This window comes from Acomys russatus, chromosome 2 (assembly GCF_903995435.1).
Source record: "Acomys russatus chromosome 2, mAcoRus1.1, whole genome shotgun sequence".
NCBI classification, from domain to species: domain Eukaryota; kingdom Metazoa; phylum Chordata; class Mammalia; order Rodentia; family Muridae; genus Acomys; species Acomys russatus.
Window position 1 is genome coordinate 57,547,356 of NC_067138.1, and position 27,446 is coordinate 57,574,801.

The window sequence follows — 27,446 nt, forward strand, 5'->3', positions numbered from 1 at the left end:
GTCCCAGGACCAGAGGATTGATAAACCTTAAGAGTTTTTCCTAAGGCTGGGCCATGGTGGTGCATGCCTTTAATCCCAGCACTTGGGAGGGGGGGCAGCAGAGGCTGGTGGATCACTGTGAGTTCGAGGACAACTTGGTCTACAAAAGTGAGCCAGGACAGCCAAGGGTACACAGAGAAACCCTGTCTCAGAAAAACAAAAAACTAACAAACAAAGAACAAAAAAGCAAAGCAAAACAAAACAAAACAAAACCCCAACCCAACCCAACCAACCAACCAACCAACCAAACAAACAAACAACAAAACAAAACAAAAAAGAATTTTTCCTATTGCAAAACATTAAAATTAATGGACTAATTCAAAGTTTTAAGTGTAGAACTTTTCAGACTCAACATGCAAAGCATACACACACACAAACACAACACACACACACGCACGCATGCACGCAAAGGGCAGAGAAGGTTCCCGTTCAGACCACAAAAGGCCCCACTTTATTTGATTTGGAGATGTGTGGTGGGGTCTGTGGTCTATGTCATCCACTATGTCTTTCTCCTCCTTACCATCGTGGGAGCCTTGATCCTCTGCTGTGTTCTGAATGGGATACCATCCCCACGCCTGACATCTGTGCCGTAACTTCGGGAGGTGGTTGGCTTTTTAGAATGAAGTCTGAACATCTTTAACATACACTGGAGGCCTCCTGGGATGCGTTCCTAGACCCCCAGCTAGCTTCATGCTGCACCTCCTCAACCCCGTCCCTGCCAGGGCTCTATGCTTCCTTGGCCCTCCTGAGATTTCTTAGCGGTTGTCATCTCACTCAGTGCTAGGTGCTAGGGCTCTCTGAGCTGTGACCTGGAACAATGTCTGAAGCCCAAGAACATGGGTCTAGGTTGGGGCCAAAGCAAAGTCACCAATCCTGACGCGGCAGAGATGAAAACAGGATGGCTGAATACCATGAGACTAATTGAAAGGCACGTGCCTACCGAGCCTCAGAGAAGCCCTTTCAGAAGTCATCAGGCCTGTATGTGCCAGTTGGGGAAGTAGAGTGGGTGCGCGCCGGAGACAAAGAGCCCTGAGATCTGCCAGGCAACACCAAAGATATGAGTGTAATTAATAAAGTAATTAGCATGCACAGGAAGTGAGGAGGCTGCCAGGAGGCTGATAAGAGCAGTTATTAAATGGAGTGAGTGTGTGGCAGAGAGGCGAGGAGGGGGTGTATTTTCTTTTGTCATGGGCCCCCCCAAACACCCCAGGAGTCATAAACAAGCCCAACTTACTGCAAAGTACCAGTAAGTCTGGGGCCAGCCCTCCCTTGCCAAAGAAACACATCAATTAATGAATCAACGAGTTGACAGCTGCTGACGTTACGTTAGGTGACACCGCTGTCCTCTACCAGGTGGCGTGGTAGATGGCAAGGTGACCTCGGGGTCAGCGGCCTGGGCTTCAGGATCAACTATGTCCTTATAAACATTGTGACTTACTGGCGGCCACTTCTCTCTTTCTCTTTTATCTCCATCCCCCACACTCTACTAACCTCCCCCTTTAGACTCCCATGTTTCCCCCTGCTCTGGGAGTACAATTCGTGTCAAAGGAAGCGTTACCAAATGCTTTGTAACTGGCTTCTTTCATCGAACAAAAGCGCACGCATGTGCATGTGTGCCGCATGCCAGTGCTTCATTCCTTCGCATAGCTATATAATATTCCCTGACATATGACACACAGCCTTCTGCTTGTCTGTTTACAGCTGATAGCCATTTCGGTTCTTCTGGAATCTGGACGACAGCACCGTGGCAAACAGGCACAGTGTGTGGTGTAGGTTTTCATATCTCTTGCATTTCTACTGGAGTGGGTTGTTTCCCAGTCAACATGGTGACACTATTCAATTTTTGAGGATGGGCCTCGATGCTTTGCCCCAGTTCTGTTTACCGAGATTTTATGTATGCTTCTGAGATGATGGGGGGTTGCTCCCTTGTTTTTCATAGGCATCTTTTCTCAGGGCAGGACTACAGGATGGCTCCTTTGGGTTTTCATGGACTCAGGTAACATTTCTTGTTACCTACACTGGTATCTCCAGTGGCTTCTTTGTCCCCAACACCGGGAGTGGGGTCAGTGCCTTACCCACCACTATGGCGTCCATCACCATGGCTCTGTGGTTGGCAGAGTTCTGGTCCATGTAGGGTTGGGAGATGATGGCCCCCTCAGTGGTGCCTCAGGGGGCAACTGAGCCCCACAAGGGTACCTTCAAGGTAGGGGATAGGTGTAGGGAGCCCTCTAAGCCACAAGAGCACATAAGTGTGGCCATCAGAGGGTATGGACTCTCTAGGAGTCATGGGGGTGGGTGGGTGGGTAGGCAGGGTGGTGGTGGTGGTATTGTGGTCATGCCTGCTCAGGCTCACAGACCTCCTTGTGCTGAGCCACAGGAAGCTGATCTTCTGGGGAAGAGTCAGTATGGAAACCAGGTTGGAGGCCTGAGCCAGGCTAGTGTGGGAGGGATGGGAAAGGAGCCTTTGCCAGGGGGCACTACGTGCCCAAAGCCCTCTACTACCCTTTGTCCTGTTTGTCAGGCAGCGTGGAGCATGAAAAAGCCTGGCTTCAGGGATTGCAGACTAAGAGCAATCTTATGTCTTTATGTCTGTCCAACGGGAATGGAAAATTCTGCAGGATGGCATTCGTTCACCTGCAAGATCACAGAAGAGGATGCCGTGGAAGGCACTGGGTGGAGAGCATCCATGCCCATGCTGGCATTCCGCATCACTGTGCCTCAGGATACCAGGGCAGCTAACTTTCTTATAGAGTCAGGATGCTCTGGGTAGGGGCCTGGAAGCTGAAGCCATGTTGATCTAGAGGCGTATATGTTACATGCAAAGGGCTATGTGCTGCCACATGTAACCTCAGATCATGTTCACAACAAATCTAGGAGGGTGGATGTACCTCTCCTGTGGGCACTGAGGCTCAGAGAGGGCAAGTCTTCACCCCAGGTCACACAGCTGGGACGTGGTAGACCATGACGTCAACCTATCAAGGAGTTCTTGGTGGCGCCGTCACTCTGCAAAGGCTCATCACGCGGGAGCTGGGGTTGGGGATAGGCTCCATTTTCTCAGCATGTGAGTGTGTCCTCAGAAGTCTGCCACATATTTTTAATAATCGGTATGAACAAGCAATCCACTGTTGGCTGGCTTGCTGTCTGCTGTGAGAGGCAGATAAGAAAGAACCAGGCGGAGGGACGCAGGAAAATCCTTCTTTCCCAGCGGCAGAGATCACTCTGGCCCCAAAACACTGCTGGCTTCAAATCTCCAAGCCTTCAGTGCCGGACTCATGTAAGAAGCTCCTGTGTGAGCTATGCACTGCTGGGAAGCTCAGATGGTAACAGCCCAGAGGGTCGGCCTCTCACTGTGGAGTCATTTCCAGCCTTCGAAGGTTCCTGAGGCAGGGGCATGTGAGGCAGCGTTCAGTGGAGATGTGGTAACGGGAAGGAAGGGCTGGCATGGTAGGCTTAAGGAGACTGATGGGCAAGGCAGCCAAGGGCTTGCTGACAAGCCGGGCTCCACAGAGCGTCAGGACTCTCCAGGTGCTTGGCTTGAGGTAGACCTTTCCCCCATATCCCATATGCGTTTATAAATAGTTTTTATTTTTGGTAATATGAGTGGGATAGAGCCTCCATACATAGCCCAAGCTGGCTTTGAACTCATGGCCCTTCTGTCTCAGGCACTCAGATGCTGGGATTGCAGGTGGGGGGTTAGTGTGCTCAGTTTAGGGGAGTCTATTCATTTGTGAGTCTGTTTTAAAGACGGAGAAACTGTGGTTTTTCAGACAGAAGCCACTATCTCATTTCCCAGGGCTGCTGGGCCAAATGTACAATTTGAGAAAGGTGCTGATGTCAAACAATAGGGATTTGTTCAGGAAGAGATGTGGAGACTGGACATACTTGGGCCAAGTTCCCTGCGCTCTGGAGGGCCCTTCTTTGACATCCTCTCCCGCCCCCCACCCGCCACCTGCTTAAGGAGCTCCAGGCACTCTTTGCCTTGTGGCCTTTGTTTCTTGTAAGAACACAGGCTCATTGGGTGGGAGGGAGTCCACCCTCCAATCCAGTGTGTCTCTCTCCTTTGTATCTGTAAAGACCCTTTCCCCAAATGGGGCCATAGCCACGGGTTCTAAGCATCAAGATGATCACCTGATATTTGGGGCCACCTGACCCCCTGCAGGGACCTAACTTCATACAGGAAGTGGCTGAGCTGAGGTTCGAAGTGAAGCCCAACTCCTGAGTGCGCCTGCCTGGCTAATCTGTCTACCTGCTGTGTGTCCATGGGCATATGAACCCTTCTGTGCCTTGGGTTTCTTGACTGCAGGCTGGAGGTAACGCTGGTCACAGATATGTGGGGTTTTGTGAGGCTAAACAAATGCAGCCCTGGGAACGGCGCTCAGCACACAGTGTAATGTGCCGGAAAAATCACTTGCTCTTAAAGCTCTTGCTGTTGTTGCCAACACGGTGCAACAATGTGGGAATCAGACAACAAACAGACCTGTTACTAAGGAAAAGGCTGGCTGGGAGGGGCCTGGATCGTGGGTTTGAATATCTATCAGCTCACGCACTTCTGCAACAGTGCGTGCGTGGAGGTGAGAGGGCATCTTTTGGGAATCAGTTCTCTTGCACCTTTTGTGTTCTGGGGACGCAAAGTCAGGTAGCAAGGCTTGGTGGCAGGAGTCTTTGCCCACTGAGCCTCTCAGAGCCCACAGTATCCAGATCATTATAGACACGAGAGAAATATAAATGTTTCATAAGAGGCCACCCGGCACAACTGGACACCCAAAACAAACACGAAGCTTCAGTGAAGAATGTGAAAGAGGGTCCAGGCTCCATGCAGATGCACTGGCTAGTGTGCATGGAGCTGAGTGCAGAGCTGGTGAGGAAGAGGCTGAGCCACAGATGCCATGGTGCAGGGCTGGGGTCCAGTGGCAGAGCAGAGTGCGTAAGGCTATCCCTGGCCTACAGGACCATGTGGCCTTGCTTTCTCCGTTGCTTAGCAAAGGATGTGGGATATGGTGTGGACCACGCCAGGCTGCTGCCGTGTGGGTGTGGTTGTTATCCTGTGTGTTTGTGTGTGTGTGTGTGTGTGTGTGCGCGCGTGCTTGCTGGCTCCGCAGGGCTCAGGTGAGTGGCCTTGGGCTGTGAGAGGCCTGGGCAGGAACAGGGACATTGATTCTTCTCTGCCTGCTGTCTCCTCTGCCTCAGTCTCTCCTTCATCTGAACTGGGCATCTCTGGGGCCATTTAAAATGTCCTGTGCTGGGTCCTGGCCAAGCGTTTGAAGGACTCCACAGTGAATGGGGGAAAAACTCCAGGACTAACAGTTCCCTGGTGGAGCTGGGTGGCCTCTGAGTGCTTGTGTCTGCTGCTCCCTTGCTGTCTGCCTGTCTCGATGGGGCTTCATCACTGGTGGTGTCTTTTTTTTTTTTTTAAGAGGCAAGGTTTTCTACATAACCCAGTCTCACTTCAGAGTCACCATGTAGCCCAGGCTACTCTCCAACTAACAGGCTTCTCCCTTAGTCTCCCAAAATCTGTGTGCCACAGTGCTAGGCTGGCAAGAGGCATTCGGTCACATCAGGATACTATCTTTTTGGAAACTGTCCTCTATGGCAGATGCTGCTGCAGGACTGGCACCTTGGGGCTTTCGCTCTCTCCTCCTCCCTGTGGGGTTTGAAGATATACAGACTATGGCCCTTTCAAAGCTCCCTTTCAGGATGGTAGATATAACCTCACCTATCACTAATTGCCTTAAATAGATCCAGTGCTCCAATTAAAGGACTGAGATCAGCATACCGGGTTAAAAAAAAAAACATGATCAGTGTATTTGCTGGATAGAAAAGATTCATTTGGATTCAAAGATACAAATAGGTTGAAAAAATCTATTAAAATTATTCTGGCATTTCAAGTAATGGAAATAAAATATACTAAAGTGGAAAGGAAGAGGTAAAACTACTCACAAATAACATGATCATGTGGGGAGAAAAAAAGCAACCCAAATGCACTGGAGCTTATAAGAGAATTTAGCGAGGTTGTCGGATGCCAGAACGATGGATAAAAACGTACAGCCTGAAATCGAGGAGATGTAACAAACTATACAAGCTAGTTGGGAACAAGAGTAAGCTAAGGCTAAAAGCTATTATAAATAAATGTGAGTCTCTGTGGCATTATTCAGAGCCAGGGCAGGCATAGAAAGTCCAGACTTACTCTCTGCCTTAAGTCCTGCCTATTCTCTCCTGCTTTGCTATAAAGGCTTGTTATCTTTCTGCTCAGCCAGTCAGAAGGTGATGGAGAACAATATTTACAAAATACTGAAGCAGGACGTCATAAAAATGACAGTACCAAACTCTGGCCTGTACTCAACTCTTTGGGTACAGAAATCAGCATTTGAATAATACAAGGACAATCTTTACATAGCCTTAAAAAGACCACCTGTTTCCTGTGACTTAGGGTTCTCCTCCCACCCTCAGAAAACAAAACAAAAACACGAAGCCTATCTACCCACTTAGTGACCAAGGGCAGAAATGAAGTCGGCCATTCAACCAATGATGGCACCAGAAAGAGTGAATACTCAGAAATAAATTTATCCAATAAGTGTAAGGCTTACACGCAGAAAATCACAAGACACTGACAAAGAATTAAAGAAAAGTTGACTAAATAATTAAAGAAAGCCTGACTAAATGGGAAGGCAGCTCATATCCCTGGGCTGGATTTAATGGTGAGAAGGTGGCAGCACTCTAAACTTGACTGACAAACACAGTGCATTCCTGTGACACTCCCAGCAGCCCTTTCGGTGGACACAGGAACAGGGATTTTACAATTCACACGGGAATGTTGAGGGACTTGAACAGTCAAAAGAATCCAGGGAAAGAGGAAGAAAGCCGGAGGACCCACACTCTTCAATTTCAGTTCATCATGAGGTTCCAGTAGGCATGGCAGTGTGGGGCTGGCAAGAGGATGGACACACAGACAGTGGGAAGGATGGCGAGCTCAGAACTTCATCTGCACACAGTAGCCAACTGGTTTCAACGGGGTGTGTGTGTGTGTGTGTGTGTGTGTGTGTGTGTGTGTGTGTGTGTGTGTGTGTTGGTTTATGGGGTTTTTTTCCATGGAGAAAAACTGTTCTTTTCAATAAAGCCTTTAAACAGCTATATATTCATGATAAAGTAATCGATTTGGGTCGTTACCTTCCACCATGTTCAAAATTAACTCAAAATGGTCCCTGCACCTAAATGTAAGGCCTAAAACTGTCAAACTGTTAGGAGAAAACACTAGCATAAATCTTCACGATCTTGGATCAGACAATGGGGAAAAATAGACTTCATTAAGATTAAAGATAAGTCACGGGGCACGGATGAAAAAGTAAAAAGATAACTCAAAGAGCATGGAAGATATCAGCATATCGTCTGTGTGATAAGTGTCTGGCTTTAGGGTATATAGAGAGCTCTTACAAATCAACAATAAAACAGAAATCTAATTCAATTAAAGATGAGCCAAGGCTCTGAGTAGTCGTTTCTCTAAGGAAGAAGCACAAGAGACCTCTGAGCATCGTTTGATAGTCATCTTCATATAAATCACGGGGTAACACTTTGTACCCACCAGATACGCTATGATAAAAAAGCAGATAACTGGCGAACACCAGCAACCATGTGGAGAAAGGGGAGCCCCATCCAGTGCTAGTAGAAATGTAAAATACTGTGGAAACTGGGCAGTTCTTAACAATACAAACTTAAAGCGATGGAATCACCTAGAAACTCCATTCCTAGGTATCTATGAAAGAACTGCAAACACCGGTTCACTGGAAACGCCCATGAAACTCTGGCTAGCAGCTGATCGACTGAAGATGGGCACGCACCATGTGGTTGAATATTATTCAGTCACAAAAGACGAACTTTAAATGCATTATGCTCCATAACCAAAGCCAGGCACGGAAGGTCACATTTATATGGTTTCAACAGCTCCAGTCGCCCCCAATAGGCTACTCCATAGAGCAGAAAGTACATTGTAGCTTGTCTGGGGCTGGGCAGAGTGGAAAATGAGAGGGAGGAAAAGAGGAGCAGGCTTTCTCCCTGGGCAATGAGGGTTTCGGAAATCGCTGGTGATGGCTGTATGCCTCAGGAAGATGCTGGAACCCTCAAAGTGTACTATTTAGAATGTGAATTTTGACATATCGACCATATTTCAAAAGACAGAAGTCAAGACACTAACCTGCAATGTCAGGTTGAGAATGGCCTAGGAGGAGCAGCGGGGCTGGAACCTGGGAAACAGGTGATGGCAGCCACCGTTACTGCTGTGGATGGGTCTGCAGCATCCTCAGGGCCAGTGTGGTAGCTCCCTGCTCCCCACCTGTGGTTCTAAGGTGAGCTGGTGCAACCTTCAGGAGGTGTGGCCCAGTGGATGGGAATTAGGGCCCTGAAGGGGACATGAAGGTCCCAGCCCCTGCTTCTCACGCTCTCTGCTTCCTCTCTGGCTGCTTCACTTCCTTCCTGTGCTTCTGTCACCACACACTGGCTTTCATGAGCCCCAAAGAAGGCCAAGTGATTGGACACAGGCTCTGGAACTGTAAGCCTAATCCTTTCTTGCTTTTAAGTTGCTTATCTCAGGTATTGCATGTGCATGTGCACGTGTGTGTGCATGTGTGTGTGTGTGTGTGTGTGTGTGATGTATATGTGGGTGCACAGGCATGTGCGCGCGCACACACACATGCCTGTGGAGGCCTGAGGTTAACCTCAGCTATCATTACTCGGGGATTTCCCCCCTCACCAGACCAGAGCTCATCAATAACTTTAGACTGCCTGCCAGGGAGCCACAGGGCTTTGCTTGTCTCAGTCCTATGTCAGGTATCCTTCAAGGTGATGTGCCCGACACACCCACCATTGAGCCAGGGCTTGAGTGGCACAGTCTCTGCTTGTCCTACCACTGGCAAATCATGTGCTATGGCTCTGTCCCGCAGCGCTCCCCATGCCGGGGTGTCAGGTGATGAGTGATGGTAGTGGGTTTGGACAGCAGTGGAGACAGAATTGACTGGATGGAAAGGGATGTGGCAAGCCTAGAACAGACTGTCTCAGAGACTGTCCTGTGGAGCTTCTAATAAGACAGCCCCGAGGCTGGACTCATTCAGTTATTTAACTTGATGTTTATTGAGTGTGTACCAGGTGGCAGGTACTTTCTCGGACACCGAAGAAATGACAGAGGATGCAAACCAGTCCTTCTTCTTGCTCTGCTCTCATGGGCTTACATCCTAGCGGCAGGGGCATTCTTTGTGACAGGAACAAAAAGCGGCATGGGGTTCTGTCACAGTGGTTATGGCTGGCTGGCATTGCCTGCCGGATTCTTATCTTCCATACATTTTAGGATCTCTCTTCCCTGCCACACTGAATTCAGGCATGGACACAGGCCATATTTTGAAGAATGGAAAAAAAAATGAGTGGCAGTTACAAGAGGTATATGCGCAGAAGCTTTTAAAACCTGCACACATGCCTTGACCTGAAACTTGCTCTCTTTGCTACAAGAACCGTCCCAGAGGTACGTCGCCAGTTGCATCTCAGAAGGAGGGCATCATGGGGCAAAGCCAGGCTTGGTTCTCAGCTGAGCCGAGTAACAAGCTTTCATTTGCTTTAATTCACTGAGGGTGGTTTTGTTGTTTTTGTTACGCAGCAAAACCTAATATGCCCTGACTAATACATGTTATCATTCTTTTTAATGTACCCCATGAGGGGCATTGATCCACACCCACTCCTGGATGGTATTTTGGAATATTAAGCCTAAGGTTTAGTACAGTAAGCCAAATGTAAAACCAAGATTGTGCAGGCACATGCAACCAAGAGGGAGCTGTTGTTTGAAACTCACCCTGCATGTGTTCTCTTACAGGTCTGGCCACGGAATGCCGGTGCATTCTGGGACTCTGATGAAGCTTCGAGTTCTAATTTTTTGTGATTTAACCTGGAATTTGTGGCTTGCTTCTTCTTTCAAAAGAACATAGTGGAATATTTAAAAATAAAGATAAGAGGGTAAGATAATCCTCCAGGAAATCAAGGTAAGATGATGACTGCCCTTGAACACTGAATTTGGCTCTGATTTGCTGGCAGCCAAGGCTAAAAATGTGCACATGCAAGCACACACATACATATACACACAAATAAATAAATAAAGAAACAACAACAACAATAATAATTATTTAAAAACTAAAGTGACTCCTACATTAAAACTTCTTGGTTTCAGGAAGGAAGCAGAAACAAGTTCGTGGGTGGGTTTGGCCCATTCCTACCACTGCGCCCCTTGGATCTCAGGTGGACCCTTATCTCAGGGCCATGGGTCAGTGACAGATCCACTGTCCTTTCCAGAGATGCTGAGCCATACTTCTGTTGGCAGTGTTGGGCCCAGAAGTGGGCTCTTGACAAAAGGTGAGGCTGTGGCATTAAATTAAATTGCAACTCGGCAGAGAGGTTTCTTTGAGATGCCGGCTTAATGGGTCCAGACAGATGGTTCGAATTTGGACATATGGGCCATGGGGAGACAGTTCCAGGTGGAGGGAGCGATTTATTCGATAAATATTTACCAAGAGCCTGCTTTGAGCCAGGCCCTGGTGGTGGGTGCTGGGGACACACAGATGGCCTTGGACTCTGAGGAGGTCACAGACGAGGGGGACAGGTGCATAGACAATTACCAGTGCTGTGACCAGAATGAGGGAGTGCACAGGGTGAGATGGACAGAGGCATCCAAGGCTTCACATGTGTCCCTCAGCTCCTGAAAAAATCCTGCTAAGCTGCTTCTCACAGGCCAGGGTGGAATTTTTACATGGGACACTGACCGGCACATTGGGGGCAGGAAGCAAAGTGTGCAGCATAGAGTGGACAAAGACACAACAGGGAAAAGCAGCCGTGGGCTAGAGTAGCTGCTCAGGCTTGATGAAGGACGAATGATCGTCCCCATAAGACTGGAGGTCATTCCCCAGAATGCTGAAGGCCTCTGGCCTAGCTCAGGAATGCAGACTTCATTCTTGGATTTGGGGGGGCATGATCAGAGCTCACCCAAGAGGCAGCCTGCCCTGGGATGACTCAGCCAGGTGACCTGAGCCCTTGTGTACTGCCTGAACCATGGACTGTTTCCTGAGGGCCTCCTCCCCACCCCCACCCCCACCCCACCCCGCCGGGCCTGCTATGTAGGATGTGTGACAGAGACCTGCCCTGCTGATCCAGGGCTAGTGACTTCAGCAGTGACTACCTGCCACTCGAAAATGTGCCTCAGCCTCAAAAGCTTTGGGCCACTAGGCCAACTGTGAGCAGCCTAAGGAGCGGATGGCTAGCATTCTCCCTTCTCTGCCATTGTGCTGTCTGCTTGACAGTGAGCACCTGGAGGCGGGGCTTGGTCTGTTTTGTGAAGATTCCAGCTGTTTCAAGGGACCTCCTGTATGGCTTTTTTTTTTTTTTTTTTTTTTTTTTTAACCCTCTTTACCCAGACAACTGTAGAGGGAGGTAGAAGATAAGAGTTAAAGTTCTTTAAAATTCCATGTGTTTGCCTCTTCCAATATCTGTTTCCATAGAAACATTACTGGTATAAGCCACTCATTTCAAAGCCAAGTGCAGTCCCCTTATTCCATCCAAATCCCTGCTGTCCTCCTTGAGTACAGAAAGGTAAGGCCACGGAATGCGGAGGGAAGTTTGAAGCGCCCCTGCGTGCCAAACTGCCTGTTACCTGATTATGCCAGAATGGCCAGAGAGCCACAGAAACCGGAGTCTAGGGAGCTCCTGAGATAGCTAGTGGCTGGACAGCCTGGAGGGATGGCCTACCACATTAGCGAATGTGTCCCCCACACATGGTCCCATGGGCGACCTCAGCATGAGAGACACTCTCTCATTGCCACCTGCCCAGGAAGCAGATGAGGGAACGTTGGGTGGTGGCCTCCAGTGCTGTGACAGCGACCCCCGCCCCTCTGCCCTCCATGGCTTGTCTGAGCGGTTAAATTTAGCAACTCTGAGCGCTTCCACTGTGTCTCTCCATACCAAGACTACTTTGAAATGGTCAGGTGGACTGTGGCCCAGCACAGAGGGAAGGAGAAAAGAATGTTTCCTCCCAGGGCCGCGGCCATTTCCATATCACTAGTACAGGCTGAGCTGAGCTTCGTGGTAGACTCACGTTAAACCATTTTCCTCACATGAAAAAGTAACCGCCCCGCCCCCCCGCCATGTGTGTACATGCACCTGTCAATTCTTGATTCTTATCTTACTTGATCTAAAAGCAGCAATTGGCGTGGCTCATCAAAACTTCCTCCTTGAAGCATTTTCCCTCCTTTGGTTTCCAAGACACTGAACCCATGTGATTTTTCTCCCCATCCGCCTCAGGTGCCTCCTGCCAGGTGTCCTTTGCTGCCTCCCGCCTACATCTCTGGATGCTGAGCATCCCTGTCTTCCTGGATTCTTTCTTAGTCCCAACTCTACTCCACCCGGTGCTCTGAGTTGAGGTCTTCACACAGAGCTTTCTATGTCACCTGCGTCTTGACCTCTCTCAGGTTCCACCGGCACTGCCCCCTCCATCTCTCCCTGAGATCTAAAACTGTATATTCAACACCCACTGTCACGACTAGCAGTTCAGGTGCCTAAAAAAAAAGTTATTTTCCTTTCTGTCAAGAATCCAAATCATATTTTACAAGCATTTTAAACATCCCTGGCAGGTTTATCAACACCTTCTGTATATGAATTGCAGAAACAAGCAATCTTCCCATCGGTGTACAGGCAGAGGTGCGGTTGAGACGCCACAAGGAGCCCTGAGCACGTGCCTAGGACACCTGCCAGTCTGCGCCTTGCTCTGGAGAAGCTGCCATTCTACACATCCTCTCAGGGTGGCACAGTTTTGACCTTTGACCCCCCTACTCACGGACACTTCTCTCCTAGTTGCCTCCTGTCTCTCTGTTCACCTCTTCCAGCTTTCTTCCCTGCATCATCCTCTGGTCCCCGTAATCACTCAGGAGTCTCCTGGGGCTCCAAGAAGTGCCCTCTTCTCATTGTTTCTACTCTCTCTGGGGCTCTACACTTGTTCTCACAGCCCCCAGCCTCAGCCTCAGTGTGCTGACCTTCCACCTGTCCCCTCTCCAGGATCAATGACTGTCAAGTGCTTTTAGTACCTTGAATCCCACCTTCTGGGTTACTTTGCCCCAGAGGTCCTCAATCACTCAGGTATTTCAAACATATGACCAGAAATGAGACCCTTAATTATTTCTCAAGCCCACTTCTCATTCTGCTCCCTGACTCTGACTCAGTGACACCGCTGCCACTCGCCACCCAAGCAGAAATCTGGACATGGCCTTGTTGCCTTTCTGTCCCCAGCCATTGGACTTGATGAGTTACCAAGTCTGGTCTCATGTGCTTCCTAAACCTATCCACACAGCACACTTTTTTTTTGTCCTTATTTGCACCACCCTGGTTTAGGTTAGCACCAACTTACTGAATTGCTGTCATGTTAAGCCTCTAACCTACCCACCACCTGTTCTCACCCTGCAGCCTTGAGAAGTGGAACCCTGATATTTATCCTAAGATAAAATCTCCTTAACTTTGAAGTTTAAACTCCTCTGCTTAGCACTGAACCTGGGTCTTTGCCTATGCCATCCTTTACCCTCCTATAACTTCCTCAAAGGCAGCTTCGACGTTAACCATTGAAGCGGTGTCATAGGTTTTTTTTTTTAAGTTATAAAGAAAAAAAAAAGCCACTCTTGTTAATGTATTGCAATAGAAATCCTGGACAATGTAATAAGACAAGAAAAGAAAATAATGGTATATAGATCAGGAAAGAAAAAAATAAAAGTATTCATGGACGGCATTGTTTTCTAAGTAGAATGCATTGAAGAATATCAACCCAAAAACTCTGCTAATGAGCAGCTTTAGCCATTGTAGCTGCTTTCCTCTGTGTGTGTGTGTGTATAAATATATTCCTTATATATTATATATGAGAAAATTGGAATTAAGAACATGGCATCTGTAATGGAAAGTTTTGGTTTCTTTGTAAACTCAGTTATGTTATGCTTTTTGTTTTATGGAGACAGGGTTTCCCTGGATGTCCTGAAATTCGCTTTGTAGACCAGGATGGCCTTGAACTTCAGTTGTTACATAAATATGTTTTTTGTTTTAATCCTAAGTGTGGGATTTCAGTTTGAGCTTTAGTTCATCCACAGCTGTTAATTGTCTCATGTTGGTGTGGCTTTTGCCAGCTGGTAAGGCATTCCTCCTTCAGCACAGAGAGGGGTGTGGTCTAGGGCTCTGAGGATATAAATGAAAGCTCAGAGAGAGCGTGGTGTTGGTGTGTGTTGTGTAGCAGTTTGAAGAGAACAGAGATGGATAGTGTGGTGGTTTGGAGCAGACAGATGGAGAGAAACACCAGGGCACAACGGCTTGGAGGAGACTTCTGGCTGCATCTACTATTGATGGAGATTGGCATAGTCCTAGAGACCCTTTGATGCTGAACAGCCAGGAGAAGTGAAGGGGCCCCTCTCCCCACTCACCTTCTTTCTCCTACATAGGGTTGGGAGGTTGGAAGGGAAGTTGAAGCCTAAACACCCGAAATTAAAAAAAAAAAAAAAAAAAAAGTGCTCTACAGGCATCATTTTACATTAACACCTGAACAATGCAGTAGATAGAAATGTATTTGCTCATTTACGACATCTATATGAAGAACCTTAGAAAACTCATAAAAATATTAAAGACATTCTAAAAATATGGAGAGGCCATATTTCATGTGCATGGACGGGAAGAGGAACATCAGTTCATGTCAGTGCCTCCCAGCTTGATCTGCCGGTTTAGTGCTGCTTTCAGCAAATACAATCGCAGAAAGCTATTTTTGCTGATGTCAATAAACTGGCTTTAAATTTTATATGTCCAGGCACAAGACCCAGAAGATCTAACACAACACTGAGAACGCGAACTTAAGTCTACACAGAAACCTGCCCACAGAGCTAAAGCTTACAGCAGTGTTAGCTATAAAGTGCCCAGGGCTAGAAACAGCTAAGATGATGTGAGACATGGAAGGATGCAGGATCTGGGGCCCAGCCAAACAGTAAAGGGCCCATCACTCACACAAAGAGACCAAGCCATGAACAGACACAGAGGAGCCTCAGAGGCACATCACCATGTGAAAGAAGCTGGTGTGAGGAGGCTGCAGACTGGATGATTCCAATAATATGGCATTGTGGAGAGGGAAGGGTGAAGGGAGTGGGAGGTGGCTAAGCTGTGAGACTGCACAGTGTGATCCTGTGACAGTGTCCACGGGACGTACATGTGTGGGAAAGCCCACAGTGGTGTCACTCGATTGTACACCAGGGCTCCAGTGAGGAAGAGTTTTCCTCACACAGAAACAAGGTTCAGGGTGTCAGCCACAGGACCATATGTGGAGCTGGGAGGGGAACAAATGCAGTACTTTTGTGGAAGTTTCCTGCAAACCTAAAACCAATTTAGGTGTAAATGAAATGCTGAAAAGTCTGAAATGATTCACATAAACTTCTGAAGAGTAAGTAAAATGTCTGCAAACAATGAGGAATAATGTTTCCAGAACCTTCTGTAGATGTGCCTTTCCAAAAGACATCCTTCCCCCTTTCCCCAGAGGTAACCATGATCTTGGATTTCAAATTTTAAAATGGTGTTACCACTTTTATGGGTCCTTAAAGGGCATTGCATGACTTCCATCTTTAAACTGGAAGTATGTGGAAACAGTGCTTTGGTTTCACCCATGCCTTTCTGGTGTGTGTATGTGTGTGTGTGTGTATGGGTGTGCATGAGGGTCACCCTCCATCTATTTCATGAGACAGGGTCTCTCACTGAACCTGCAGGTAATCAATTCAACTACCCAGGCTGGTCAATGGCTCTTCTCTACAGGCCTGGGCTTAAGATGCGTGCCACTACAGTTGACTTTATGCAGGTCCTGGGAACATTGCTCAAGTCCTCACACATGGGAGGCAGTTTGCCCACTAAATCACTTCCCCAACCCCGCTGGCTGCTTCTGCCCACCTGCACATGTCTTGCTGCTGTTTGGCTGGTCTGTGTGCTGCCACAGCACATGGGTACTCTCTGCTCTAGGCTCACTTGAAGATCCGTGAGGGTCCCCCAGGCACAGTGTGGGGTTTCTCTATATAACGGTTCTCTTGAGAGCTCTTCACCGGGCCATGGAGCACATGCATGTCAAGCCGTTTCCCGAGGCTGGCCCAATGTGTCCAGCAACCTACTGTACACAGCCTCTGGTTGCTCCATGCCCTCTGGCATTTAGTCAGCCTGATGAGCTGTGTCTCCCCCCAGTTCACCTGCCCTTCCCTCTTCTTCTACTGTCATGCCTCCTTTCTATTTGTGAGCAGCAGGAGCAGCGACAGCTGGCCCGAAAGCAGACTACCCTGGCTGGGATCCAGTCAGCATCCCTCAGTGGCTGTGTGTATGACTTGGAGCAAGTCACTGCACCTTTCTGCGCATATTATAGTTTTCTCATCTGCAAAGTAGAGGAAATATAGGCTCACTCCTCAGAGTGCTGTTACAAGGTTTAAATTAAGTGAGTTCATACTTATAACACGTTTAGAATGGTTCCTGACACGTGACAGGTGTGATATCAATGTTTATTACATAAAAATGAAGGCAGATGGGAATCAGGCCTCTTTCTAGAGGACCGTGGTGGGTATTTTTATTTCCCTGGACCCTGTGTGCAGTCTCCGGCCTCTGTGCAGTCTCGAGAGCAGAGGTGCTCACAGGCCATCCCTGTCACTGTAGCCCTCTGTTTTTTTGCTTTCCTCTTACCAGCGCAGGTTGCCTTGTCAGTTTAGTCCACTCCCAGGCAGCCTGTGGGTACAGTGACATCAAGGCTGGTAGCTTTGACACCTATGTCCCAATGGAAGATGTCTTTGGGTGCTGGGCTGGGCAGTGTATAGCTAGCTCAGCTGTGTCCCTGTCCTCAGAGGCCAGTGTTGGCAGAGTCCTGAATGAGGAAGGTTCAGGGAGGCTGAGGAGGGAAGGCAGCTCAGGTCTGATAGGGCTGGGAACTCAGCGACATGGCTCTGTAACAAATGACCTTGGTGCTGGAGCTCAAGCCATTTATTTGGTAGAGAAGGTTCCAGAAGGGGGCAGGACCCCGGTAAAAGCTTGTTAAGTGATAGACAGAGGCTTCTGGTATCCTATGTGGTTTTAGATATCCCAGAGCAAACTGAGGTATTATGGGAGCAGAGGAAGGGAAAAGAGACAGACCACAAAGACCTTCAGAGTTCTTGATGGACTGACCTGAAAAGCTTGCCCCTTCAATGAGACTTTAGTCACCCAGCAGCCTGGATACATTGTTTTATTATTGGGGAGCACTGTTGCTGGCAGGGAGTCTGGGAGAGATCTCTAGACAGCTTAGTATCTTGCAGTGGCAACTCTAGGGACACTGCTGTGGGTTGACAGGTCAAAGGGTTCTGACACCATGGCAACAGAGTAACACAGGGCACGCCCAAAATCAGAGCAGAGAAAGAGGAAATGTCCCAGAAAGAGGCACGAGAGAAGTCTCAGCAGGTACCTGGGTAGCATCTTCTTCCTGCTGGACTCAGTTTCCTCATCTGTGCTGGTGTCTTTGGAGTACTGACCTGGTAGGTCTGTGATGCACCACAGCCATTGACAGCTGCTGTGCTCAGGACATACAGGAGCGCAGAAAGACCCCCATAGGCAAACTATCAGCCACCAGGCTAGGTGGCACAAGAAAGATTTCATTTGAATGGTCCTGGGGACATACTTCCTATTTCTAGAACTGCTGTTCCTTGAAGGCTTGCCCCTGTGTCCTCACCCTGCTCAGCCCCCACTTGGACCTTTGGACCCCTGGACCATCCTCACTCCACTTCTCCATACAAGGAAGAAGGCAGCCTTCAGGTCTTTGAGGAGGGACACCCTGAGTCTGGTTCTGCAGTGGCTGCCCCAGCTCACATCTTCCCTGAGCTCTTCCGTTCACTGTCTTTGCTCTCCTCCCCTGCTTTCTTGGGCCTGCTGTCATCCATGGCCTGTGGCCTGAGTCTTCCTCTGTGGCGTGGGATGGACATGCTCTTGCCCCTCCCACTTTCACAGACATGTGGCCAGTGGTTAAGGCTCCAAGGCAACTGCAAAGAACTCTCAAGGGGACAGAGGGTGGATGTGGATAGGTAATCGTAAGTATACAACCTACTGGGCTTTTGCTTCCTGATAGGAGAATGAAGTTATTAAGCCCATCACCGAGTTTCCAGAATCATAGTGAAAATTAGATAATGCGCTGTGCCAGCTACGCTCACCATCGTTGTTGCCCAGGGACAACTCTTTCTGATCTCTCAGTCTTGCTGGGTGGGTGAGGAAACTCCTAGGGCACTGAGTGGGTGACCCATGTTCTTTTGTCAGTTGTGCCTGATGAGTGGTAACCAGATCTAGCTCTATAAAGATCTAGAAGAGCCTGTCTGACTGTAGGACTTGGTGGCTGTCCCTCTGACCCACAAGCACACCTGGCATTGGCCCACTTGCTGCCATTTCTGTCACTCCTGCATCTTTCTACGGTGCGTGCAGAATGGTGAAGTCTCTAATCTCTTTCCTAAATGACGTTCTGATTGCGTGATTCCTCACTGGGCTCAATAAAGCCCCAGGCTGCCTCCACTTAAGCGTGGCTAGACATTTTTCCTTGAAGGACAGAAACCATCACTTCGGCTTTAGTTTGAGAATATGCATGCCGTCCTGTGACTAAAGATTCCCCTGATAATGGAGCAAGGGGAGTGGAGACTTTCAGGGTCGTCTGGATTTTGCCACTCTGACATGACAGTAAATACCACCTGCCAGCCAGCATGCCACAAAGCCAAGTCCATTTGTGTGAGGAGAGAAAGAGAGAGAGAGAGAGAGAGAGAGAGAGAGAGAGAGAGAGAGAGAGAGAGAGAGAAAGAGAGAGAGAGGAAGACGTCGGGGACATGAAGACATCGGGGCATTCAGGATCCCTAAACAAAGACCAGTGCAAGGCTTTGTTCAAGACAGTTAAACCTACATGCACACACAGTGAAACAGGGTCTTCTTCATAGCTCAGCTTGGTCTTAACCTTGGATTCCCTTGCCTTCCCCTCTGTTGTGCTGCAATTGCAAACTTGGGCCAGCATGCCTGGATCACAATGTATATGTCACAGGACTGTTCTGGAAGCTTCTTTATCATAACAACAAATGCCCAGTGTGAAATGTGCAGAAAGAAATCCATTGCTCGTTGCCTTGAACATCACAGAGTAAGCAGGAGCTCTCAGAGTGTGTGTTCCCTGCGTCAAAGGTGGAACACAGGTAGTGTCATTTCTCACTTGAGTGAGCAGGTACATGGACGGCGCTTCGCTGGTTGTAACAATATGCTCCTCCAAGGAGTCCAACCCTCTCCCTCACTCTTGCATTTATTAATATGATATTAAGTTGTCGCCATGGTACCTTCTATTTGCCCTATGTCTCAAATGGAAGGAGGTGGAGTTAAGGTGGAAATGGTGCTGCGCAGAGCCCACCATCACGGTGCGTGAATGCCCCCACAGCGCTGCCTGCCTCCCTCCTGCCTTGGCCTCTCACCTCCATGCTGTACCTCTCCACCGTCCTCCGCAGGGGGTCCACGGCCTGCCAACAGATCAGGATGCACAGGTCGATCAGCAGCATGCCCCCCACTATCACAAGCAGCTTCTGGTCTTTGATGATCTGCAGAGGGAAAGAGCAAAGGGGAGCAGACATGAGAGAGCAGCTCAGGCCGGCTAGCCCAGCTCATTCTTTGCTTGGCATTCAAGGTCTTCCCTGAGCTTGATTCAGCCAGCATCGAAGCACACACACGTGCTCATTGAAATCTGGCCACCGTTAATCTCTGCTCAGTGGTGGTTTCCACCCTCTGGATCTTTAGCGTGAAACACTAATCTTTACTGCCTGGCAAGCCTGCACCTCCCACTCCTCCTCCTCCTCTTCCTCCTTCCTCTTCTCCTCCTCTTCCTCCTTCTTCCTCTTCCTCCTTCTTCCCCCTTCCCCTTCCTGCCCCTACTTCCTCCTCCTCCAGACACACTCTCCTATATCCTAGCCTAGCTTCCAGCTTGAACTGATCCTCCTGACTCTGCTTTACTTTACATCCGCTAACAGGGAGAGGCCTAGGGACAAACCTGGGCAGGGACAAGGCTCACCTGCATTTCACTGACTGCAGGTTTTTATTCCCCCAACCCAGGCACTGAATAAATACAAGCTAACGTGATGAAGTCCACCTGTGTGACATAAGCTCAAGAAATATCACCAGCCCCCGACGTCTAAAGATTAAGGGCATTTTTTAAAGGAGGAGAGAGTAACTCAGGAGGCCTTGCAGTAGCTCAATAAAACCAGACAACAAGTGCTGCTGATCAAATCCACAAGAATAGCTTTACCTGGGGGTGGAACAGCAGGTACCCCACCCTCAATGTCGAGCTTTCGAGAAGCATCTGGTGACTGCTGAGGCTTTGTGGGAATACGGCTTAACCTTTGTCCTCTGGGGAGCCAGGGAACTCCCCACCAGGCTTGAGAAAGCATCTCAGGAGCCTGGAGCTCAGGACAGGTAGAAGGAGCATCTGCTCTCCATGCTGGAAGTAGAGGTGCATGCACCCCGAGGAATTTGCCTTCTAGGGTGCTCCCCATTTTCCTACTAGTGTAAACCCAAGCAGCTTCCCAGGATCCCATGCCTCTGGCATGCCTTGTACAAGCTCGCTCGGCCAACCTTAGAAGGCAACTTTCTTACTGATGCATTTAGACAAATGCATTCCCCAAAATGTCAAGGAAGAAGTTGGGGATGACACTGGACAGTGGGCCCCAGATGGAATTCTGGCTCCCTTTTCTGTTGCTTGTGTAGTTATATCCAGAGAGACGGGGGTTGGGAGGGAGGAGGCTCATGTTTTATCCTCTAAGGCTGGCGTAATGGAATGAACAAATACTTCATTTTAGGTGTTACCAGATGCTTAACTTTCTGGGCTCCAGTGTCCTCCTTGATAAAGGGGGTCCACTGATCCCCTAGTTAGAATCAAATGAGATGAAGTGTGGAAAGCACCCAGAAGGAGGTCTGCTTAGAAAACATGCCTAAGGGCACCATTACCCAGGGTTTGAGCCTTAGTGATGGTGTTTCCGTGTAGGACAGTGCCACCTACGGGCAAGTTGTGGTATTACATCTCAGCTCTATCAGACAATGCAAGGATGACACACCATGGGAAGGCCCTGAGAATACAAGAAGAGGCCGTTTATAATTTCTTTTCGGCAATATTTATTGAGTGTGACATGGGGTGCGTCTCTGTCCTAGGCACAGGTAATGTGACAGTGTACACAGATTCCCACCCTGGTGGGGCATGCGTTATGGTGGAGAAGACTACCAGAGAAAGATTCAACAAACCCAATTGCACACACCACAAAGTGACAGAGAAAAGTGATTTAAAAGGGGGTAGGGGATGGAAATAGCACCACCCTGGCTACACACTGAGCCCCTAAAAAACACCTTTCAGTGCTCATCCAGCCTCTTTCTTCCCTCTTCTTTAGATTTTTCATAGAACCTTCCCCAATTCTCTAGGCTCTGCCTACAGTCATGATTCCATCACCATCTGCCTGTCTGACCTAGTGGGTCACAGGGCCATAGTCTGACCTAGAGGATCACAGGGCCACCTTCTTTCTGAGTGGCATCAGGACACCAGCAGCTACCGAGCGCTTGGTCTAGAATCCTGTCTAAGTCTGACAGACTAACTAGCTGTGCTCTTGGGTATGTCCCCTGTCCCTCTGAGCCTCTCTCTTCATGGATGAAAGGGATCGGTAAGCATACAATTCATCCAGGATGTGCAATGTCTCGCTTACAGTAACTACCCTGACGAGGCAGAAGTCGGAAGCTGGCTATAGTTGGTAAGTGTTGCTTCTTGCTGCTGTCCTGTGCAGGAGTTAGACAAGCCTGCATTTCACTCACCACTTGCTTGTGGAGGCAATGTTTTATGGAATTGAATCACACTTATCCATGTGCACATCAGTCCCTGGCTGTCTTCATTTGTCATACAGAGAAGAGTCCCTGCAAATGAGCCAGCCAGGGCCCACAAGGTCAAAGCAAAAGAAACCTGGCTGATCCGTGGTTCAAGAGGGGGAGAATTCTTTCTTTCTTTCTTTCTTTCTTTCTTTCTTTCTTTCTTTCTTTCCTTCTTTCTTTCTTTTGGTTTTTTTGAGACAAGGTTTCTCTGTGTAGCCTTGGCTTTCCTAGACTCACGTTGTAGACCAGGCTGGTCTCGAACTCATAGAGATCCGCCTGCCTCTGCCTCTCGAGTGCTGGGATTAAAGGCATGTGCCCACCATGCCCGGCTTGCATTCTTTATTTCTTAAAACAAAACAAAATGGCCTTCAAGCTTACATTTTTTTGAGACAAAGTCTTGTTCTGTAGCCCAGAATGGCCTTGACCTTGCGCTCTTGCTGCCTCAGCCACTCAGGAGCTGACATCACAGGTGTGTGTCATCACTCCAGGCTTGACATTGGATTTTTGAATGATCCTGACTGATCTCTGCTCCAAAGGGCTCCCTTGGGGTTGGGGAGAACCGTATGGAGGGCTCTTTGGGTTGCCTCACACTCTGCCCGCAAAGTCCACTGTCTCTCACAGCTGAACTGTCCAGGCAGCTGCTCAAAGCCTTCCCTTTGGCTGTTCCTCAGGTGAACCAGGTGACCTGAGATGTTCTGTAGCTCAGAACATAGCTAAGGCCTATTCATCTTCTGAAAACATCTGCTCTAGAACAGAAGGTCCCTTCCCTGAGTGACTGTTTCCTCTCCTCACGTCATTCTGCTTAGTGAGAGGCAGGAGGACGGCTCTAATAAGTTTCTCCATGTAAGACTTTATGATTGGTCTTTAGAAAAATAGTAACAGGCTATAAAAACGCTGGATTTGGAACATGAAGTCACCGAGTAGCCATTTTCTCTTTAATAGGCTTCTTTCCCTCAGCGCTGTCACATGAAGTAAAGCCTGTATGTATGTTTGGGGAGGGCCCACCACCTTGCATGGAGGGAGGTGGGAGAGCTCAGAGAGAAAGGGAGGTGTAGGAAGACTATAATGAAAAAGGCATGTGGAAGCTGGACAGTGGTGGCGCACACCTTTAATCCCAGCACTTGGGAGGCAGAGGCAGGTGGATCTCTGTGAGTTCGAGGCCAACCTAGTCTACAAAAGTGAGTCCAGGAAAGAGTACACAGAGAAACCCTGTTTTGAAAAACTAAAAAAAAACTAAAAAAAAAAAAAAAAAAAAAAAAAAAGAAAGAAAGGAAAAAGGTATGAGGTTGCCATCTTTATGTTTATGAAAATCTGGTGTACATGTTGTCAGAAGAAAATTAAGGGGTCTTCAAGACAGAATCTAAACTCAACAGAAGCCTAATAAAATGAGTCAGTAATATAAAACACACGCTGCATGATTCAGTTCATGGGAGCGGGAGATGGTATGAGGTGGTCGTAGGCTGCAGAAGGGAACAGGGGCGGGGGCAAGGTGCTGGTGGAGAATGGGGCCCGCGGCTTTGGCTTGTGTTTTCGAGGTGGATGGTGGCGAAGGTCCTGCAACAATACAAACACAGTGTGCGGTGTCATGTATGGCCTTTGGGGACAAGAACTGGGCATTGGTTTTGTTGTACAGAGGGTTAAGGATGATGGACAATACCACCATGGTGTGATGTCATCAGAGGGTTGCTCTAGGTTTACTGCTGGTTCCTGGAGCAGGCAGAGGAGGGTAAGGTAGAGGGAGAAGCCGAGGAGTGATAGATCAAGCCTGCCATGGAGTGGGGGGGGGGGGAGGCAGATCGTGTGGAAGGGCAGGCAGCAGTGGCTTTAATGAGTCACCCCCTCCCTCCAACCCCCAGGTTGGATTTTCACATGACAATGTGGCTAACCCACAGTGTAGTACATGGAATGAATGCTGTGGTTCTTCCAAGCCAGGATACTGTTGCTTTAATGGTAGACCAGCTCAAAGCAGAGCTACAGCGCAGGAGCTATAGAGCTACAGAGCTGGGCAAGCACCTCTCAGCTCTGGGGAGGGCTGGTGTAAGCATGGCAGCCTGGGCCCCATGCCAGGACTCTGCTGCACCCTTAGGGCTTGCTAGGCCCAAGGGCCTGCATTGCTGAGGGTCTTGGGCAAGGATAAGCCCCACTGGACAGCCCAAGACAGTCCAGAGGGCTTTTGCTCTTGCTGTAGATCAGCATAGTGGTTCTTTGTTTGTGCTGCTACATTCACAGATTCCACCAACCAAAGCAGGTCACCATGCAGCAGACCTGTGGTGCTTGTGCTGAGTATACAAACCGTTTTCTCTTATGACTTATAATGATACAGTGTAACAACTGTTTGCATAGCATTCACATTGTGTTAGGTACTGTAAACAGTCTAGTGATGATTTAAGGTGTGAGCATATGGGCGGGATACATTGACGATACTCCATTTATTATACAAAGGTCCCAAGCACTTGTGGATTTGGTTGTTTTGGGTGGTGTGGCATGGTGTGGTGGTGGTGGTGGTGATGTGTGTATGTGTGTGTGTGTGTGTGTGTGTGTGTGTGTGTGTGTGTAAGAGAGAGAGTTTGTGTGTAAGTATGTATGTGTGTGAATGCATTGTGTGTATGTGTGTGCATATACATGTGTGCGCTTGTGCACGTGTTTCTGAACCCACTGCCCAAAGGAAGCTGAGGACAGCTGCATCGCCTGGGAAAGTGTAGAAACTACTGATGGTCAGCTATAGCCTCCGAGCTTTGGTCTCAAGCCAGGACCAGGAAAGGCTGGGGTGGTCAGGCCACTTCCATCTCACAGAAGGGAACTGTCACATGTACTGTGGAGACTGAGGGCCCGAGGAACCCAGGAAAGGATAGCTGTACCATGTCTCGCTCTCTGGGAGCAGTTTGTACCTGTCTGAGGTGGGTTGGCATCTGACAACATCCAGCCTGGTCTGTCCAGCCAAGGTGAGGACTGCAGCTTAGCAGATCTGACAGCGGGGATTGGGTACTGGCCTTGGGGGTGAAGGGTACCCTAGGCCTCAGGCAGGAGAGGGAGTGGCAACTTAGGAGGTGATGCCTATTCAAATTCTGCCTGACCAGCAAGCCCAATGCAGAAGTTTAAGGGACAATATAGAAATTCCTCTATGGCTGATGCTCAGAGTCATGATTGCTTGACATCACCGTTACCCACAACGTGGGACAAATGCTCTCTACCTGCCTGGAGGCAAAGCTCCTGTCCTCTAAGGCACTCTTTGAAGGCCCGTTCATTAAGTTGGGTCCCTGTCCTGCTGTTTTGCCCCTCTTTCAAAGAGGTCCCCATTACCCGTAAGTTGCAGTTTTGATTTCCTAATGTCACTCTGGCTTCCCTTCCAGCCTCTTCTTGAACCCCATTTATGTGGACCCCACATCAGACCATGCCAAGCCTTTCATCTTCTAGGCCACCTGCTGCCTTCCACCACCGTCAGGTTGTCCACACATGGCACTTTCTATAGGTATGCAGTCCCCATCTGTCCTCTTTGCCTGATGACTCCCACTTGCCCCCAGGTCCTAGCATAGATGGCACTTCTTCCAAGAAGCCTTCCCTGAGCACCTTATATGATCCCAAACAGCCCCTGTGCCTGTAGGCTCTAAAGGCTTTGTGAACGGATTCCCTGTGCAGCTGAGTCACAGGAGGTGGGACTGGGTTTCCCTTGGCTCTCTACCAGGTTGCTCAGTACTTGCCCAGAGCAGGCTTCTGTTTACACAAGAAAAGCCTAGTGACCACAGCCAACCGAAGCGGGCAACTCTGATTACCTTCTTCTTCATCTTCACATTTTTGAAAATGGCATGGACTCTCCAGGTCTTTGCAAACATGGCCCCAAAGGCAGTTGTGTAGCCCACGGTGAGAATCCAGGTCCGGACCTAGAAGCCAAGACAACACAGGGGAATTAACATTTCCCAGGTGACTGACCACCTGGCAATGGAACCTAGGTGCTGGGGACAGACACTCCACCATGTGTGCTTGCACGTCAGATTCTGATTTCATAGACAGCTAGGACCACTGGACGCTCACCAGGTCCTGGACAGAAGGTGCAGAGGACAATAAGATTCAAATCCTCTTTCAGTAGGCCCGCAGCTCAGAGTGGGCCACTCACCCAGCAAGACACAGATATCTCTGCAGTGTTGAGCGGTCTCTGGAGAGGTGGGAACCAGCTGTCTTCCCTTCTGCTCCCTCCCATTCACTCAGCCAGACACTTGTTGGTTCATCTGTCTAGTCACACAACATGGACCATGAGCCCAGAGACAGTCTGGACAATGCAAACTGCAAACCACCATTGATAACCAGGATGACTTAGAGTCTGTTCAATGAAGAAATCACTTTATAAACAAGGGAAACTGAGGCCCATGGTGCTTACATATTTCCTCAGCCATCCACTGAAGGCCCTGTTAGGTCTTGCTGCAGGGTGTGGCTGGGATCCCCTATCCTATACCTAGGGGTGGGGCTCCACTGGGGTCTCTGTGACACTGAATTTGCACTGTCCGCACATGCTCAAGTGTTGGGCTCTGTGTCTCCAGCTGCTGGCGCTGTTTGAAGAGACTGTGGACATCTTAGGAGGAAGGATCTTGAGGGAGGAAGTGGGTCCCTAGGGGCTAGCCCTTGAAGGTTAGACCCAAGTTATGACAAGTTAGAGTCACCATGGAAACAAACCTCTGGGCTCATCGGAGAGGAGGTTTTCTGATTAGGTTTGGACCATTAGACTGTGAGCCAAAATAACCCTTCCTCTCTTAGATTGCTTTTGTCAGGTAGCTGTCATGGCAGGAGACACTCACGGCCTTGGCACACATCAGAGTGAGTGTGTCCACCAAGGGACCAGCAGTCCCCTGGAGCTTGGATCGCACACTATCAGAAGGTGCCACAGAATGTGGGCATCTTTACAAAGGATGGGAAAGATGAAGCAATGCTATTCTCTTGGCCTCGTTCTGTGGTCCTGTGGCTGAGAGCAATCTAATTTGGAGGCCACATGTCACTGGCCTGTGCCTGGCTTATTCACATGTCCTTTAACCTTTGTTCTCTTTAAAGCCATCATCACCAGGCCACTTATCTCTTTTGAGAAGGGCCAATTTCATTACGATTCAATAACATAAATTAAGTGAGTTAAAACTCGATGAGAGAAATTTAATCTGGCGTCTGGAAGCTGAAATGTGTTGCAGCGAACTAACTGAAAGCAAAGAGGACTAAGGGCAGAATGCTCCAAAGACACTTGCTCTCTGGAGAGGCCAGCCCTGGCTGGCATCTGCGAACCTGGAATTAGGGAAGGGTCCCACCTTTCGCTTCCTGATGTAGGGTCTCCTTATACTTGAGCAATTTGTGCAAAAAGTGTGCTTTGTGCTATATGTGCTCCAGGCAGCTGGGTTCTGCCTAGAATGTGGGTGCACTGAAGGCCTGGTGTTTATGTGGCTAGGCCTTGGCTGTCCTCCGGAGTCTCCTGGATTGTCACAGGCACTGGTTGTCCCCTG

At 48.9% G+C, this 27,446-nt stretch overlaps 1 protein-coding gene across 1 annotated transcript in view; it reads right to left on the bottom strand.

Annotated features, from left to right (window-relative positions):
• Window positions 1-27,446, bottom strand: part of Gabbr2 (gamma-aminobutyric acid type B receptor subunit 2) — a 330,548-nt gene that overhangs the window by 34,817 nt on the left and 268,285 nt on the right. Inside the window, exons 12-13 of the mRNA XM_051161797.1 lie at window positions 25,743-25,850; window positions 19,548-19,670 (exon numbers count right to left, since the gene is read on the bottom strand). Coding sequence (XP_051017754.1) covers window positions 19,548-19,670; window positions 25,743-25,850 — 231 coding nt within the window. The remainder of the gene's footprint in view (window positions 1-19,547; window positions 19,671-25,742; window positions 25,851-27,446) is intronic.